This window comes from Callorhinus ursinus, unplaced genomic scaffold (assembly GCF_003265705.2).
Source record: "Callorhinus ursinus isolate GAN/ISIS: 27379988/994484 unplaced genomic scaffold, GSC_fseal_2.0 scaffold27, whole genome shotgun sequence".
Lineage (NCBI taxonomy): Eukaryota > Metazoa > Chordata > Mammalia > Carnivora > Otariidae > Callorhinus > Callorhinus ursinus.
In genome coordinates this window covers 17,503,391-17,522,991 of record NW_027397089.1, presented here as the reverse complement: position 1 = coordinate 17,522,991, position 19,601 = coordinate 17,503,391, and the positions used below count along the sequence as shown (strand labels likewise).

The 19,601-nt window shown below is 38.9% G+C and overlaps 1 protein-coding gene across 2 annotated transcripts in view; it reads left to right on the top strand.

The window, feature by feature from the left end:
- The window catches only part of DERA (deoxyribose-phosphate aldolase), a 117,137-nt gene that overhangs the window by 58,963 nt on the left and 38,573 nt on the right, over positions 1 to 19,601 (top strand). For both annotated transcript variants that reach the window (XM_073877928.1, XM_025879806.2), the window contains one exon: positions 14,031 to 14,159. In XM_073877928.1, the coding sequence (XP_073734029.1) occupies positions 14,031 to 14,159 (129 nt within the window). The remainder of the gene's footprint in view (positions 1 to 14,030; positions 14,160 to 19,601) is intronic.

Below are 19,601 nucleotides of genomic sequence, written 5' to 3'. Positions count from 1 at the left end.
ATTTGATTACATATTATATTTTTCAGTGTTATGTTTTCATATTAGCTGTTTACTAAAATATGAGCCTAAAATTGATTTCTTGGAATGTGCTGACAGAAATGTCTATCACGTTAATACACATTCAAATCCAGGTCCCTCTCCTCTGTGCACTGAGGTGTGTAGGGCACTGGTTGAAGCACAAAAGAAAGAATCCTATTTTTAAAGCTGGCCATTCAGAGTGTATCCTAATCATTTCTCATGGCCACAGAGTCCACAGTTTCCAGGGTGAGCTCAAAGAGGAGACTGGAGGGGGGACTTGTACTCCTCTTGAATTCTCCCTGATGACAGTTTAAAATCTCTGCTCTCCTCAAGCTTCTAATTCTTCTGTTCACCTTGAGGCCCGTTCCCTCTTAGCGGAAGACCTAGCTGCTACTTCTCAGAGAAAACAGACACCATTAGGCAGGAACTCCCTCAGGGTCCTTGCAGCAGGGTCTGCCTTCCTTTGTTCCTCCCTTTCTCCTCAGTCCAGTCCCTCCGCTGTGCAGTGGCTCCCATTTCCTCCCGCATTTTCAGAGGCCTTACTCCGTTTGTCGGCCATTCTTTTCTGCTGTGCCTTTAATCTTTGTCTCTACTAGCTCATTCCCGTCAGCATCTAAACATATGTAAGCTTTTCTTCTCCATTTAAAAAAAACTCACATGCCAACATTGCCCCTCATCCCCAGCTAAGTCTCCTTTCTGTTCTTCCCTTCGTGGCTAAAGTTCTTAAAAGAGTCATATTTACTTGTTTCTCTTGAATCTGTACTAACCAAGATGCTAATGACCTCTTATTTTCCTGTGTCCAGGGAATATTCTTCAGTTGTTTGTTTAGCTTTACCATTCAGCATTTGAAACAGTGCACTGTCCTCCTTCTGGAAACACTCTCTTGTCATGCTGTCCGTGACCCTAAATTTTTCAGGTTTTCTTCCATGTTTCTGATTACTCCTGCGTCCCTGTGTCTTGTTTGCAAGCTCCTCTACCTCCTCTATCATCCCTGAAGTGTTGGTGGTCCTCAGGTCCTGTCCCAGCAAACTCTCAAATTTCTCCTCAGACTCTGCATACTCTCCCTGTCCTCACCTATTTCAGCCACATTCCTTGTGCTGGAGACTACAAAACCTCTTGAGCACCGGAACCTACATCTGTTGACTCTGGAACTCGTGCTCTATTTCCCCGCTAAACCATGTTGCTTTTCATGCATCATTTTATAATTTTTTAAAAGATTTTATTTTTTTATTTGAGAGAGAGAGTGAGTGAGAGAGAATTAAGCACAAGCAGGGGGGAGGGGCAGAGGGAGAGGGAGAAGCAGACTCCCTGATGAGCTTGGAGCCTGCTGCAGGGCTGGATCCCAGGACCCCAAGATCATGACCTGAGCTGAATGCAGATGCTTAATCAACTGAGCCACCCAGGCGCCCCTCATGCATCATTTTTACATAAGTAGAACAGTGACTCTTGATCCAGTCAGAGAATCTAGCCATTTTAGAAAGAAATCCATTAAAAGATATTTGACTTGAATGCTTTCTCTTAAATACAGTTTAATTTCAGAACCGTGATATCGGTAACTGCATTATGCTGGAGCACAGTGATGCTGCCTGAGCTGTGGAAATCTCCGAGATGACCCATCCCCTGGCTAACAGTTCAGGCCGTTGTGCCTTTTGACTTCATATACCTTTTTATTCAAACATTTTTGTTATTGTTGTTTCACCTGGCCCTTTGTTGGTAAGCTTTTTACCACCAGATCCTGATTTGCTCGTTATGGCACCCTGTCGTTCCCTGCCTGTACTTTCCTCAGTCTTTTCTATTCGGGCACAGAAATGGACACCATCTACACCATCTAACTCATCCCTTGGGACTGTAGTTGTAACTGGATAGGGCATATAATATATTGCTGGTTCTCAGAATTCCCTGACAAATGTTTTCAAATTACTTGCCCCCGCTCCTCTTCTCCCAGAAGCTAGCCTTTCCCTCCCTGAGTGTAGGTACTATTAGAACTGGGTGTTGGAGGTGAGGGAAATAGACTCCTGGGCTGCAAAAATTGCTCCAGGTGATTTTGATAGCACCCCTGCCCCCACACCATCCTATAGTCGTAGAGAATCTATGACTTGGAGCGTCTGTTTTTTGTTTTTTTTTTTAAAACATACTCCTTGTTCTTGGTTCCACATAGTTTGATGCAGGGTATTTGAAGCATTGTTGAATTTATATGTTGGTTAATTAGTACAAATAGCATTTCCTATGTGTTTCTATTTATTTAGCCTGGATCTGCAGTTAGCTGTAGCAGAAGGCTTAAGGGATAAAGAGTTACTGCGGCAAGTTTAGCCAGAGAGTACCTCTACCTCTTAGGCTTTTAGGAAGAGGTTGGCTTTCATCTCCCTGGGAAGGCTGGGCTGGACTAGGAGAGAGATGGGGGCACTCAGCCAGCCAGCCAGCCAGCATATAAGCCAGTCATGACTGGAGGTGGTCAGACCCAGAGCTGACCCAGAACAAATATACTGTGGAGTGGGAAGGGAGCATAACTCTGGGAGACTAGAGGGTTGAAAGCACATCTTTGCATCAGACAGACCTTGGTTGGAATCTGGGCGCTACCATTAATTAGTAGCTGTTTTCTCTTAGGCAAGTTACTTCTCTGTGTCTTCCGTTCCTTCTCTGTAAAATAAGAATAATGGCATCCACTTTATAGTGGGGATTCAGTTAGATAATGTATGTAAATTGATCATCCCAGATGAATCCCTCCATACCAGCTGCGGTTTCTTCTCTTTCCTTCTCCTTCTGGTGCTGATAGTGTGTTATCAAGGGAAGTAACCATGATAGTACATGTATTGAGTAAATGAAGTAGAACTCTCAAAGACTTGGATTTTAGTCTTTGTAATTTTGCTAATTTATACCTAGTCCTTGGGCAAACACTTCACTTCTTTCTGCCTCCATTTAAATAAGCTACCAATGAGAGGATAAAACTTAATGATTTCTACAATCCTTTAGAGCTATAATGGCCTGTGACTTATATATTTGGTGTTTTCATTGTCTGGGAGTATTATTCCCTTGATAAGGACCTGTAATACAGTATTTTTCATGATGATATTAAAGTTGACATCTTAAGTTGCATTTCTTTAAACAGTTCTTTAAAGAAAGCATTCACCAGAAGGGGTTCATCATCTCATAAATCTTATTGAACAGGTTTTGAAAATTAAATGCGTTCCATGCTCTGTAAATACAGAGGTGTTCATTTTTTACTTTTTTTATGACCTCTCTCTGCTACATATATTTACCTTAATATATTACCAGTGACTTGGAAATGGTATCAGATTCCGCCTCTTTCAAGAATCTTCCATTTCTTTGAGCTCAGGACCTAGAGCTGAGTTTACTAGTTATTGGAAACCCATTCCATACTGGAGCGCCATCAGACACAACCCCAAAGGTGCTTCTTCTGTGACGTTTTTCAGCATAGTGTGTTCAGTGTCGCACTTGGAAATATTGTTTGTGTCCTGTATCGAGAGCCCTATTTTAACCTCTTCAGTTCCTCAGCCCTGACTTGCTCTCCTAAACTTGGTTTGTGGAGTACATGCCTCACACTATCAAGAGTTTTAGGGTGAGAGAATGAAATATTTGGGCCAAGGCCACAGTGTCTGTGACTCTGCCTTATGAAGTGGATCCTGAAAATCTTGCATCTGGGCAATAATTTATTTTTCTTATTTGCTTGTTTTTGCACAGGAAGGATGGTAGAAGGAACATCACTTAAAAGAAATTGGAATTTTTCTTTCTTTTGTAGAGCTGTTAATCATAATATCTATGAGAAAAGCAATCTCTAAATCTATAGACACTGTTTGGGGAGGAATCACATAATCTATAATCTCTGTTTTCTCTGTCTGGGGGGTTGTTTATAACAGAAAAATTCTGGAGATACTTATGGCAGCTGTAGGCTTTTATGTTTTTTGTTTTTAGGCTATGATTCTCTAAAACTTCAAATACTATTGACCAAAATGTGTGTGTCTTATCTCTTGTAGGTTATTTTACTACCAGGTGTTTTAGCTCATCTCTGTTTTAGTCTTACAAGATTAATTAGTTACCTTGGTGGATGAAAACTGTTCTTGAACATTTTGTGACTTTTTAAGTTTCAAAGGTTGCTGTACAATTTATATTAAGTGTTTTACTGTACATATAATTATCTTAAGAGTTATTTTCAGGCCATTCTTTTGCAGTGTTGAACATCTTTCTGGTACTCAAAAAATAATTGCTTAGATATATTCATTAACAATTATTTTTTAAGTGTCTGAATAGCATTAAATATAAAAGAAAATCTACTTTATGACTTCTAGATAGGAAACATGGTCTTTAAACACTTGGATTTTTACTTAAATCATAATTTGTATTCATGAAAGCTTTACTGATCACATAGTTTTCTTTGTCTATAGCATTGCTTTTCCAGAAAACCTAACTGATTGCCAGGAGCCTCATGATTAAGAACCTACTTTCCTTCTAGGTGGAAGCTGGAGAGAAATAAGATAATTTTGAATAGAGAAAAGTAAAACACTAGAGATGCAAGTTCTTGCTGACGCAGGGAGGCAGAAGGTAGAGCCAGTTGTCAACTGTTTGGGATGCCATTTAAAACAGATGCAATGTGGCCCCCTCTGCTCCTTGGATCTACATTCTCATCACACAAGCCTTTCCTAGTGTGGCTAGGTTCTCTGATTCCTGTCAGTGAACACACTCCATCAGCACAGCCTCACTTGTTTTTCAGCTGGGAATGACGAGCAGAATGTCAGGCTACGACCTCCATTTCTCCTCCTCAGTGTGGCACTAGTAGAAGGGATGTGAGGGGACAGACAGGAGACAACTCTTCTGCTGGTCGTGCTACTATATTGATTACGCATCTACAATGTAATATATTCTGGGTTTCTAGTACACCCACTTTTGCTACTCCTGAAAACCTCATTATAAGTCAAAACATTTATTATCAGGTTTTTTAATGTGACATCACGGTGCCAGCCACTTCTCTGGTATATGTGTTTTGTTATATTTTGCATTATTCTGACTAATTTGCAGTCGTGGTGTTTGAATTCCATTTTCGTTTGTCAGTCATCTCTTATAATGGCCTTCCAGATTATTATTTTTCTGTTACATGCAAGAATTATTCTTTCTTTTTTTTAAATGGGGGAATTTTTAGTTTCTGTAATGTTTGAATTTTTAACAATGAACGTGGATTACGTGTGAGTATGGGAGCAGAAAAATTAATAAAGGCTCCAGGAATGAGGTCATGATGTATGCAAAGATGTAACTGTAGGACGTTTACTGAAGTATTGTTCGTAATAGCAAAAAATCTGAAACCTTAAGTATCCAATAATAGAAAAATGATTGAATAAATTATTTATAACCATGCAGTGGGAGATTGTGCAGCCATTAAAAATTGTGCTACAGACCTATATTTTTTAATATGGAAAGATGTCTGTGGTATTTCGGGGGGGAAAGCAGGTTACCAAATAATATGTACCATATATAATCAAATTTTTTTTGTCTAAAACACAGGATGACTGATAATCTCAAAAGCCCTTCTGTAAGAATAATGTCTAGATGCTACATAAATTACAGCAGTGTATGTGAAAAATATCTTTTTAACATTTATTTTTGAATTTTAAACTTACAGAAAAGTTGCAAAAATCATACACACAACTTTTACTCTTCACTGATATTCCACAATTATTAAATTCTGCCCCATTTACCTTTTGCCTTTTCATTGTCTGTGAGTATGTATACGTGTGTGTGTGCATGTGCAGATATATAAAATTATGGATGTGTAATTGTTTTAATTATTTGAGATTAAGTGGCAGACCTGTCGATCCATTACTCAGATATTTCAGTGTGTATTTTCTAAAAACAAGAACACTTGTACCAAGCCACAGTACACCTTCAAAATCAGGAAATTAGCATTGATAGCATACTACCGTTAAATCTGTAGACTTTGTTCATTTGGCAGATTGTCTCAGTAATGTTCTTTATTAGTTTCAGGATCAGTTGTTACATGTCTCCTTAGTCTTCTTCAATCTGAAACAGTCCTCAATCTTTCCTTGAGTTTGAAGAATAGGTGCCTACCATTTTGTAAAATATGCTTCATTTGGGTTTGTTTGATGTTTTTCACATGATTAGATTCAAGTTATATATTCTGGGGAGAAATACCACAGAAGTTTTGCTCAGGTCGCCTCAGTGCATTATTTCAGGAGTCATAAGATATGGATTTGTCCCATTATTGATGATGTTAATTTTTAAATGGCTAAGATGCTGTCTGGCAAGTTTCTCCATTATAAAATTAAGTATTTTGTGTTTTAATAAGTAATTAATATAGTATATGAATGGAGATATTTTGAGACTACGTTAATATCCTGTTCCTCATCTAACTTTTATTCAGTAGTTTTAGCATTCATTCATAATTCTTCTGTTGTTACTCTGATAGATGTCAAATGGTGATTTTCTAATTCTGTCATTTCTTCTATACTTATTAGTTAGCATTACCTTCTCCTCCCCCACTTTCTTCCTCTCTCTTTGTAAGAACTTGTGGAGTTCTGTTTTACTCAATTGGTTATAATCCATTACTGTCATTGTTATTTTGGTACTCAGATTATCCCAGATTTGGCTGGTGGGAGCTGCTTCAGATGGTTCTTCTGTCCTTTTGACATGTTCTTATTACTCTTTGAGAACTTCCTTGAATTCTTATCAAAGATATTTCAGGCTTATCTTTAACTTTTTCTGCCTGAGCTCTGGAATCAGCCATTTTCCCAAGGAGCTCTGCTTCCTTTTATTGAAGACTGGTATTTAGAAACCAAGATTTGGGTGCTCGGTGTGCTCCTTGCTGCAAGGCTGTAGTTTTTTGGCTTTCTCAGTGGACAGATCTAGGAAACACATGAATGTTCACATATACACGATGAGCATGTATAAGCACACATGCATTTATATCTATTTGTCTATCTATTATCTATCTCTGTCACAAACCATGAGTTCACACTGATGACTTCCTCACAAGCCAACATCATATGGTTATTCTTGCCCTTTCTCTTCCTATATTGATGCCCCTCTTTCTTGTCACAAGAAATCTTGTTCCCATCATACTCAGTATATTTATTTACTTGATCAGTTGCCTTGTATGTGACAGTCTCCTGAACACGCAGCCTGTCTCCCTGGTCCAGTACTGCACACTCAGGCTGGTTGAGCTTGCCAAGTCCTCCAGAACTCCCAGCCCTCACTGATGAGGATGTCCACCCCCCGACCCTGATCTGGCAGCATGTGAGCCCAGAGTTTCCCAAGGCCTCAGTGACAATGCCAGTCCCAAGGTTACTTCCTCCTTCACGGCAGCATGCAAATGAGAGTACCTCTGCTCCCCCACCTCTGTCTGGCTGGGAGCTCCCACGAAGTAGAGTTCCAAATTGTCTTTCTAAACCAATAACAAGAAGCTGTTTGGTCTTAATTGTAAAAGTATAACATTTTAGAGCAAATCATAGTTTATCTTCATTTTTATGACTGCTTCTTATTAAAGGTGAATCCAAGAGAAAAAGTTAATCGATTACCTTCATAATCATTTAAATAATTACTTTTACATTTGAGATGTCTTTGAGCTCCAAAAGTAAAGATCTTCTATCCAATCTTGAGTAGAAAAATGATGCTTGGAGAGGTTCAGTAACTTTCCCAAGTGACACAGCTAATAGTGGGCAAGCAAATGCAGAAAAGTCCTGCTTCAGACAAGTGAACGTCACTACAACATAATGTACTGTTCTCACCCCATCCAGAAGTCTCATAGAGCAATTTATAGATTTTTTTAGTATATTGAATCATACAGAATTAAGTATTTTATGTTTCTGAATTATTCTGGAACTTTTCAATTTCCTCAACTTTGTTTTCCCTAGAAGAATGAAAATCAGTTCCTAGGGTTGTGATGCTCATCTCTAATGTTAGTAATTTGAACTAAATGGGAGTTGACATCCCTTTAGGTTCTAGGTTTTGATTATTCTATTAAGTTCTTCAATTTATTTCCTTGAGAATGTATTTTAACAACAGCATGTGTGTACCTGCCTGCATGTATGTATGTGGTGGGACAGAGGGAGAAAAGTGTGAGGAAATTTTAGGCAAGTCATTCATTTGTCTACATTTCACTTTTCGTGTATGAAATGTGGAGGTAATTGCCAGCTACCCCAGAGGGATACTTAACTGATGCGAAGAAAACACTGAGCATTGTTGAAGGAAGATGCTTTGAAGACTTAGGGGGTTTCTCATTCTTTTCAGTAGCTGCTCCTTATGAAGAGTTTTTTGGAAAGAGGGTCTGTTGAACTTGTTAATTCCACTGTAATTTCCTTCACATGTGTATTCTGGGAGCAATTATATAAATCCACATCCTGCTGCTTCCTTTCCTGCTGATGTGGAGGAAAATCCATCCATTCGTTTTTCCATTGTTTTGCTCATCTATATTGAAAGGAAAGTGACAGTTGAGTATGTTAAAGGACATTATGATTCGAGATTGTCTAGGTTACATTTCAGCTGTCAAGCCACTTGGATTTGCATATGTCATCTATCACTGTGATGCCAAGGTGCTTAAAACTACCTGGACACTAATAATGCTTATTTGTGGCTTCCATGTTTTGTGTTGGAGTAAAGTTGTCTATTTTCCTTACATGTTAAATTTGTGAATTCTAATTATGCCTTCATGAGTATTAAGACAGTGCCTGCTCCGTTTTGTTTTTCAAAGTTACTTTTGCATTTCTGGAAGTATATAAGGAAAAGTTTGGAAATCTATTGAATGATTAAATGCCTACTAACTGCCTTGTTCTGTTCTAGCCATATGTATTATTTTATCTAATCTTCACAAAAATATGTGAGCAAACTGCGGCTCTCTAAGTGGTCAGGCATAGGAAATTTTAATGATTCCTATAAATTTGCATAACTAGCAAGTAGCAAAACTCTTTTCCTAGAACTCTGGGAACATGGGCTCCAAGTTAAAAAAATGTTTGTGATATAGCAAACATTTTTCCCCTAGCCTGCTTTCTAGGCCCCAGAGAGGTTGTGTTTATGTTCTTTAAGAAATGCAGGTCACTAGAGGGTATTATGCTAAGCGAAATAAGTCAATCAGAGAAAGACACATATCATACATATGTTCTCACTGATATGAGGAATTCTTTTTTTTAAATTTTTTATTGTTATGTTAATCACCATACATTACATCATTAGCTTTTGATGTAGTGTTCCATGATTCATTGTTTGTGCATAACACCCAGTGCTCCACGCAGAATGTGCCCTCTTTAATACCCATCACCAGGCTAACCCACCCCCCCACCCCCCTCCCCTCTAGAACCCTCAGTTTGTTTTTCGGAGTCCATCGTCTCTCATGGTTCGTCTCCCCCTCTAACTTACTCCCCTTCATTCTTCCCCTCCTGCTATCTTCTTCTTCTTTTTTTTTCTTAACATATATTGCATTATTTGTTTCAGAGGTACAGATCTGTGATTCAACAGTCTTGCACAATTCACAGTGCTCACCATAGCACATACCTTCCCCAATGTCTATCACCCAGCCACCACCTCCCTCCCACCCCCCACCATTCCAGCAACCCTCAGTTTGTTTCCTGAGATTAAGAATTCCTCATATCAGTGAGGTCACATGATGCATCTCTTTCTCTGATTGACTTATTTCACTCAGCATAACACCCTCCAGTTCCATCCATGTCGTTGCAAATGGCAAGATCTCATTTCTTTTGATGGCTGCATAATATTCCATTGTGTATATATACCACATTTTCTTTATCCATTCATCTGTCGATGGACATCTTGACTCTTTCCACAGTTTGGCTATTGTGGACATTGCTGCTATAAACATTGGGAATCATGTACCCCTTCGGATCCCTACATTTGTATCTTTGTGGTAAATACCCAGTAGTGCAATTGCTGGATCGTATGGTAGCTCCATTTTCAATTGTTTGAGGAGCCTCCATACTGTTTTCCAGAGTGGTTGCACCAGCTTGCATTCCCACCAACAGTGTAGGAGGGTTCCCCTTTCTCCACATCCCCGCCAACATCTGTTGTTTCCTGACTTGTTAATTTTAGCTATTCTGACTGGTGTGAGGTGGTATCTCATTGAGGTTTTGATTTGGATTTCCCTGATACCGAGCGATGTTGAGCACTTTTTCATGTGTCTGTTGGCCATTTGGATGTCTTCTTTGGAAAAATGTCTGTTCATGTCTTCTGCCCATTTCTTGATTGGATTATTTGTTCTTTGGGATATGAGGAATTCTTAATCTCAGGAAACTGAGGGTTGCTGGAGTGGTGGGGGGTGGGAGGGATGGGGTGGCTGGGTTATAGACATTGGGGAGGGTATGTGCTATGGTGAGTGTGAATTTTATAAGACTGTTGAATCACAGACCTGTACCTCTAAAACAAATAATACATTATATGTTAAAAAAAAAAGAAGATAGCAGGAAGGGAAAAATGAAGGGGGGGAACCGGAGGGGGAGATGAACCATGAGAGACTATGGACTCTGAGAAACAAACTGAGGGTTCTAGAGGGGAGGGGGGTAGGGGGCTGGGTTAGCCTGGTGGTGGGTATTAAAGAGGGCATGTATTGCATGGAGCACTGGGTGTTATACGCAAACAATGAATCATGGAACACTACATCAGAAACTAATGATGTAATGTATGGTGATTAATATAATAAAATAAAATGAAAAAAAAAACGTAGGTCATGGTATCCCCTGATTTTATAAGTCCCTCTCTGTCAGAACCTAATAAACACTCAGCAGTAACTGTAACAGCACCACCACCAAGGCCAGCAACAGGAAAACAAGTAGCTGACATTCCCTGAGCATTAACCTATGTCCCAGAAACTGTCCTTAGCACTTTATACATATTAGCCTATTTAATGCTTAAAATAACTCCTTGAGGTGTACATACCTCTGTTATCCCCACTTTATTGAAAAGGAGACAAAGTTGTTGAGTTAATTGCCCAAATCAAACAGCAAATGAGTTTTGGAACTGGAGTATGAACCCAGGTAGTGGGGCACCCACGCTCTATTGTCCCACACTTATACTACACTTCTCAGTATTTGTTATACTACAATTCTGAGTTGGAAACTAATGAAACCAATGCAGATTAAGTTAAATGGAAAAGGCATCTATTGGGAGGACATAGAGTAGCTCACCGAGTCAGTAAGAAGCCTGGAGAACCAGGCTTGGAAAACAAGCAGGACCATGAAAGACTGGGGAGCAGAGAACACAGCCGGATGTGCCACGGGAAGAGTGGTTATGAGGCCACTCCTGGTGCTGCCACCACTGGCTGGTGGCCCCTGGGTCATGGCGCTGTTGGATCTGCTGCCATCGGTGATCGTGCAGTAGTAATACTAATGAACGTCCTGACTGCATTGTCATCTTGGCATCACTCAGGAAGATTCAGAGGCCCAGGTAGAAGCATTTGCTTGATGGGAGTCCAGGTCACATTATACAAAGGCCAGTTTCCGTATATACTTTTTAATTGAATTGTTCTGGTGTACTCTGGGCAGAATAGTAACAAGAAAGAAAATGACAAACAACTTTCCATTGTGGAACTCTAAAGATTAAGGTACTTGCTCAGAAAAACTGGACCCTGTTATGTGGTGAAATAGGTCAGTAAAATGATTTGAGGAGTTGGCAGGTAGAGGATGAGAAGGCACTGGGTTACATATTTGTTTAAATCCAGTTACCCTCTGAGTGACCAGTTTGGATCATGGATTACAGAGCATCACTTGATGGCTGATGATTGAGTTATAAAATACATCTTTTTTTTTTTTCCTGGTTAATTTTAACGGCAGATGAATAAATGGTAAAGGCCAAATCTTATTCACGTTTTAGAAAAAGGCTGATGGTTTTGTTCATAAATATGATCAGGATCACTGTTTTAAGAATTTGTACAGATCAGACTTCACCTCAACAAATGTTGTAATAAAACATTTTCAAGCCTTATCTGATGACTCACTGGTTGTAAACACTAATCCATATAACAAGATTTTGGTCCAGTACAAGGAGTTGGGTCAGGCCGTGAATAAGATTTGGCTTTTATCACACAACACTTAATTGAAACTCATTTTCCTAGAATTCCGAGCTTAAGAATCATGGTTAAACTTTCTGAGTGCTTACAATCAGCCATACAATGTGTAGAGTATTTTGTATATATCTTCCCTTTTAATCCTCATAATAACCCTATAAAGTATTATTATTGACACTTCAAGGAGGGGACTGAGGCTGAGAGAATAACTTGCCCAAGGTCATGCAGGAAGGGATGGAGTTGGGTTTTAAATCCACATTAGTCTGACTCTCGAGCCTGCTTTTGATCGCAGCGCTGTACTGTGGAAGAAAAATCATTAATTAAGTCGCAGGTTAACTCTGGGTTAGCATTCTTGAATTTTCAGATCAAGAGATTTCCTTGTCACCAGTTCTTAGCGAACAGCTTTCTGTTTTTAGATTCAGTAACTCGAAAAATGTCATTCCATCCAAGATTCGTTGCCTGAGTTAAAAGAATATAAATTGTTATTGCCACTTAGTCTTTGCTGTCTTATACCATCCTCACACATGTTTTCATATTGGATGTTGGGTGAGATGACTTCTCATGATTTGGGGAGGATGGGCAGGGTGGCATCTGAGATCATCTATAATGCTCCAAACCACTGATTACTAGGGATTTGTGAAAATAGTCCTTGAAAAACCTTCTGTGGATGCCATCTCTTGACAGTGACAAACACTAAAATTTGCCAAACATCCTGTAATAGAATATTTGCTTTTATTTGTGTTCAGTTTTCACTTTGAGCTTCAGGTTAAGTTCAGGTTTTCTAGGATTGGGAAGCCAGGTTTTCTTCACCTTGTTATCATTTTCATGGTTTTGACAGAGTTTGCTGACTTGTGACTGATTTTTAGTCTTTTACATGTACTTTAATAAACCTATGAATTAAGGAAGTCTCATGTCCGCATTAAAAACTGCTTACCCTAACCTTAACCCTTATTGTGAATGTTTCTTTCCTGCTCAGTTTCGTCCATGTGCTTATATCCTACAAAATACATATACGGAGGAACAAAAAAGCCCTGATAGTCCTGTTAGTGTGGTAATAGCCCAAGTTCAAGGAATGAGTGCAGCTGACCTGATGCAGGGTCAAAGCCAAAATCCACTGGTATCATGACAGAAGACTATGTTAAGTAATTTTTCAAAAATTTCATACTCATTAAACTGATTTTGTTTACTAAAAGTCTGTCAGTTTTGTTTGAATATGAAATGTTTTCCCCCTTGATTCTTTTTGTGTGGTTGAGTATAGTTTTGTGGGGTTTTTTTTGGTGTATGTATATTTTTAATCAAGCTGCTTTCAGGGTGCAATGTGGAGCCCTCAAAAGCCAGATTTGGTACTGGGTTCAGGGGTTAATAGATTCAAGACTGCACCTGCGAGTCTCTTTACAACTGGCTTTGTGCACATACATCCAGCATACCTGGCTAGGCTCGATGCTTTTTTGTCAGATATTTAGACACATGCCCTGGCAGATAGTGGGGAAGGTGGTTATGTCTTTATTGTCATTAGCAGAGCTCTCAGGAAAGGCCTGCTTTAAATTCTAACAAGAGAACTTATTATGTGTGAATGGAAGAATTAATAAGGACCTGAGGGGTTTTTTTTTTTAGTTTGCAAAGTGGGACACCCCCATATATGATAGATAAATGTCTCTTTTCTTGTAAGTAACTAACATATGGGAGAGGTAGAAATTATTTGTAATTTGCATGTCATTAGAACGATATTTAAAAAGCTGCGTGGCTCTGGACCTTGGGCAGGGGCTTAGAAAGTTCCATGGTAGCAAACTAAGCATTTCTTATAACGGGATGTGAACGGCAACAGAATGCTCTAGGCGGTATTAAATTGGGGTGATTTTTAGAAAGTGACAAATGTTTTATGTTTCCTAAATCCGAGATGGGTTCTACCAGCTGCACAGGGCTGCCAAGTTATGTTATCACTTGCCTGCTTTGTAACTGCCTCAATTCCTTCCTCCCCCAGCCCTGTATGATGAGATTCGTCAGTTTCGCAAGGCCTGTGGGGAGGCTCATCTCAAAACCATCTTAGCAACAGGAGAACTTGGATCTCTTACTAATGTCTATAAAGCCAGTATGATAGCGATGATGGCAGGTAAGTGTTCTATATTCAAATGACGGTATCTATTGAATTGATGTTTTTAGGAGAAATAAGTAAGCTAAAATATTTGGCTCTTAGCTAAAACATGCTAACCACTTGGAAATTTGAGTGGGAGGACTCAGATATTTTGTGAATACGTGTACAGTGTGAAGTGGTCACAAACTTGGCTTTCTTGCACGTTTTTTGTGGCATTTCATCGCTGCACTATCCTTGTAAGACAGTAGATGGCTCTCTTGTTAGTGAATTGCCTTCTTGTTATTCTTTGATTATTCATTCATCAACATATGTTAGACAGGAATTTCTTTAACTCTGACTTAGTTCTCTCTGTGAATTTAAGTGTTTGATTTTTCTCAGAGATGTGTATCTATATGGGTTCAGGCAGCCTGTGCTTTTGTTTGTGTTAATTTTTCTTTTTAAATGTGGTACAGTATCATTGCTTTTTATACTTTGAAATGCAGGTTGACTTATTCTTCATCTCCTTGAACAGCAGGCCTGTCCATTCATACATCCAAGCTTGAAACCTGGGAGTCAGGCTTGATTCCTTCTTTTCCTCATCTTCCCCTAAACCAGCGAACGAGTCTGGAGAACTCTCCCTCTTCACTGTATCTAACACACCGTCTCTCCATCTGCGTGCTGCCTCCTCTGGCCATTGCCGTACCCCACATGGATCACTTCAGTCTCCTCACTGCTCTCCCCTGTCTCCGCTTTTGTCCGCTTCCAGTCTGTTTCCCACACAATTGCCAGAATGGTCTCTTAAAAATGCTAATTGGGTTTTGGTCCTGCTTGCTTAAAATCCTTCGGTGGCTTACAGTGCCTCTGGACCCAGCTGGGGACAAAGGAAGATACCTGTGCACGTGTCCACTTGAGCTCATATTTGCCAGCAGGGCACCTCAGAAGCCAGTGAGCTTTATGTAATCTTGCCACCAAAGGATTCTTTTAAAACATAAGAAAATGTGAAGGTGTAGAGCAAATGAGAGAGGTGACGGAGGGGAGCAGCCTTCTTTTCAGCAAGATGTGAGGGAAATTTAATTCACTTCCATAAATAAGAAACAACACACACACAAGGTCTTCACCAGAAGCTGCACTCTCCACCCCCTGCTCCCACTCTCACATCACTGTCAGAGAGTCAGGATCGCCACAAGGCTCACCCGGCCTGCCCACTCAAAAAACAACAACAAAAAATCCTTCGGTGGCTTCCCTTCATCGTCAAGGTAAAATGTAAACTCCTTCAGCCTGATTTTAAGAAAAGGTCCTTCTTAAGACTCTGCCTGTGCCTCTACAGGCTCCTCATTTTCCCTTCACACCATATGCTCCAGCTTTATGAAATTCCTCGTAGTTCTCTGCAGATGGTACCATCCAAACCTTTCAAGGCTTCCTACATGGTGTGCCCCCTGCCTGGAATGCCTTTTGCTCAAGTAATTCCTTCACATCTTTGGCTTCAGCACAGGTGTCCCTTCTTTCAGGAGTGTTTCCCCGACACTGCTTCCTCCCTCACCACTTGGTTCACTATCTCTTCTCTGTGCCCACATAACATTCTCTTGAAACCTCTATCAGATGACCTGTTCCACTATCGTGTGATCGAGTATTGAATTTCGAGGTGCCCTACCAGTGGCTCCATAGGTGGGTGAAGATACCTGACTTCTCAGGTCTTCAATCGGGGCCTCTGTTGTAGTCCGCCTCTAGATTTTTAGACTCGTGTACTTTTTGAGTCCTGTCAGACCTAGCCTCATTCTCTGGGACTCTACTGAAAATCAGCCTGCTGGGCATATGCTGTGCTCATTGCCCCTGTATCCAGATGATCTCTGCTCTGGTTGTCTCATTTCGAGCACAGTCTCTGAAAATCTAAGGTGAAGAATGGAACACGTTAAACAGTGGGTCATCTGTTATGTTGGCATTTCAAAGGTCCACAATAATAGAAGCCTCAGTGCAGCTCTTATGAGCCTGGGTGAAGCCCCCTGGAGTCCTAAGTACACAGGTAACTCCCTTTTCATGCTCCTTGCTGGGACAAGGGATGGTTCACCTAGAGTGCTGTGATCTAGGTCACAATGAAGGTATATTCATTCTGGGAGGTCAGCCAGCCCTGTCCTCCTCACTGCCCCTACTGCTCGTGATAGGAACGTGGTATTTAGGTCATCATGCCAGGAAGTCCCTCTTCTACCCTCCAGCCTACCCACCCACAGAAAAAAAAAGGTGAGTAGGTACATGCTCTCCCCTGTTTCTTCCTGTCTGCTTGGATCCCTGTCCATGTTATGTTGTTCCTTATCTCTTTCATTTCTTCACTTAAGCAGTGTCTGTTGAGTACTTACTATGGGTAATAAAACTTGTATTTGTGGTGTGCTTTACCAGATGCTTTAAAATAATATTCCTTAATCTGCACATCAACCCTGTGGTTGATGAAGAAACTTAAAAAGTGACTGGTCTAAGGTCACAAAGCTAATAGACCACAAAGAGTCATTATTTGAACCCGGGTCTTCTGGCTCCAGGAGTATTGCTTTCTCAGCTGTAACACAGCCATCTCCCAGGGCACTGTGCTTGACCTCATAATGAATTAAAGACATACACAGTCTTTGCAAGGTATAATAAGTGAAAGCATCCAGCATACTTCCTGGCCCATGGTTTCTGGTTCCTATTCTCTTAAGAAGGTATATAATAGAAAAGAAGTATGTTTTGAAGATAAAAATTTTGGACTAAATTTACATTTATATAAATTACAGCTCTACTTTGGCATTTTTAATTGATTTTTTTTCCCTTAAAAATCAACTGCATTGAGGTAAATTTATACGCATTGAGGTGTTAAGTGTCCAATGTGATGACTTTTTACAATTTGTATTTTTCATCATCCCAAAAATATCCTTTGTGCCCCTTTGCTTTTAGTTCCACTCTTTTTACTTCTGCCCTAGCTGCAATCAGTGCTCTGATTTTATCACCATAGACTGACTTTGCCGGTCTTAGAACATTGTATAGTTATACAGTATGTACTCTTTTGTGCTTGTTCTCCCTCCACCCCCAAGATAATAGCTGTGAGATCTATTCATGTTGTTCTGTGTATAAGGAGTTTGCTTAAGGGTATTCCATTGTACAAATATACTGAGTTGCCAAACTTAACTGATATAAAGTTCGTAATATTCTGATGTCTATAGGGTCTGTAGTTATACCTCCTTTTTTACTTCTGGTGTTGTCATTTTTGTTTTCTTTCCTGTTGTTTCTTTCTTTCTTTCTTTTTCTTTTTCTTTTTTTTGGTAGAAAAGAGTTTTGCTAGAGGTCTGTCAATTTTATTAATCTTTTCAAAGGGCCAGTTTTTTGCTTTGCTGTTTTATCATTGTCATTGAGTTAAAAATACTTCTAATTTCCCTTGTGATGTCTCTTGATCTTTAGAACGTTATTAGAGTATCATTTAGAATAAACCTTTACACTGGTGCCCCTAAATACATAAAGCAAATAGTAATGGACATAAAGAGAAATCGACAGAATGTTTAATTTCCCAGTATTCTGTACTTTTCTGGATATCTTATTGTTATTGACTTACAATTTAAAATTCTTTTATGCTCAGGGAATATCTACTGTAAAAATCTTTTGTCTTTTGAAATTGAAGAAATTTATAGGCCATTTTTATGGTATATTTAAGTATAAATATGCTTCAAGTGCACTTGAAAAGAATGTCATGTATTTGCAGATATTAGTGATAGTATTCTGTTAATATCAAGTAGGTCAAGTTGGTTGATCATATTTTTCAGATCTGGTTTTGTTTTATTTTGTTTTGGTCTACTTGTTCTATTTATTACCAAGAGGACAGGGGTGTTAAAGTCTCCAAATATGATTGTAGATTTGTCTACTTATCCCTTTAGTTTTGTCAGTTTTTTCTAAATGTATTTTGGAGCTTTGATACTAAGTATATACACTTTCAGGATTGTTATGTTTGTCTGTTGAATTAATGCATTCATTATGACGTGTCCCTTTTTATGGTACTAGACCTACCTGAATGTCTACTTTGTCTGGTATTAATCTAACCACACTAGCTTTCTTGTGTGTTTCTTACCATTTGCATGGCATATCTTTTTCCATCTTTTTTTATGAAAAAAATATATGTGTGTGAAATCTATAACCCATATTTGGATATATATTTAAAGCCATTTCTTGTAGGCTTTTTTTTTTTATCCATTGTGAGAATCTGTACTTTTTAATTAGAATGTTTTGTTCATTTTCATTTCACACAGTTTTTGATATGATAGGAGTTAAGTCAGTTATCTTGCAGTTAGTTTCCTATTTGTTCTGATCCATTTTTTGTTTTGTTTTTTTCCTGCTACCTTTTGGGTTCATTAAATATTTGATAGCACTTCATTTTATTTTTTTCTGTTGGCTTTTTATCTACAGCCTCTTTGTACTTTTCAAGCACTTGCTCAATTATAATATGCATCTTTAACTTACCAGTTTACATAGATTTAATATTATTCTATTTACACTTCATGTATCATGAATGTAAGAACCTTAACAACAGTTGCGTTTACATCCTCTTTAGTCCTTTGAATTATTTTAGTGTTCTTCTTCCACCTATTTATAAACTCCTTAATATGATGTGATTTTTGTTTTAACAGTCATTTGTCTTTTAAGGAAATGAAAAGAAAACTAAAACTAGTCTTTTATATTTTCTCACACATACATCATTTCCTTCTTTATTCCTTCTTATAAGTTCTGCTGGTGACTAATTCTCTTAGATTTTGTTCCTCTGAAAATGTCTTCATTTTATACTCATGTTTCAAGGATTGTTTGCTGAATATGGTGTTCTAGGTTACAGTTTTACTCTTATTTCAGTACTTTAAACATGTCATTCCATTTCTTGGAATTTGGCTTTTTCTTGTTTTCCTGTAAGTAATGTTTCATCTTACTCTGGCTACGGTCAATTAGTGTTTTCTCTTTATTTTTCACTGATTTGACTGTGATGTGCTTAAATATGGTTTTCTTTGTACTTATCCTGCTTTTAGTTTGCTAAACTTCTTGGATTTGTAGGTTGATATTTTCCACCCAGTTTTGGACATTTTATAATTATTTTTTCACAAATGTTATCTACCCCATTTTATCTCTCTTTCCCTTCTAGGACTCTAAGTACGTGAGTGTTAGATATTGTCCCACAGGTTACTGAGGTCCTGTTTATTTTTTTATTTTTATTTTTTTAAAGATTTATTTATTGATTTAGAGCATGAGTGGGAGGGAGCAGAGGGAGGGGGAGAGAGAGAGAGAGAGAGAGAGTCTCAAACAGATTTCTCCCTGAGCGCAGAGCCTGGTGCGGGGCTTGATCTCATGACTTGAGTTGGATCCAAGGGTCTGATGCTCAACTGACTGTGCCACCCAGGCACCCCCTGTTCATTTTAATTTTAATCTTTTCTCCTTTCTCTGTTCTTCTGATTGGTTCATTTACATGGATCTTCAAGTTTATTGACC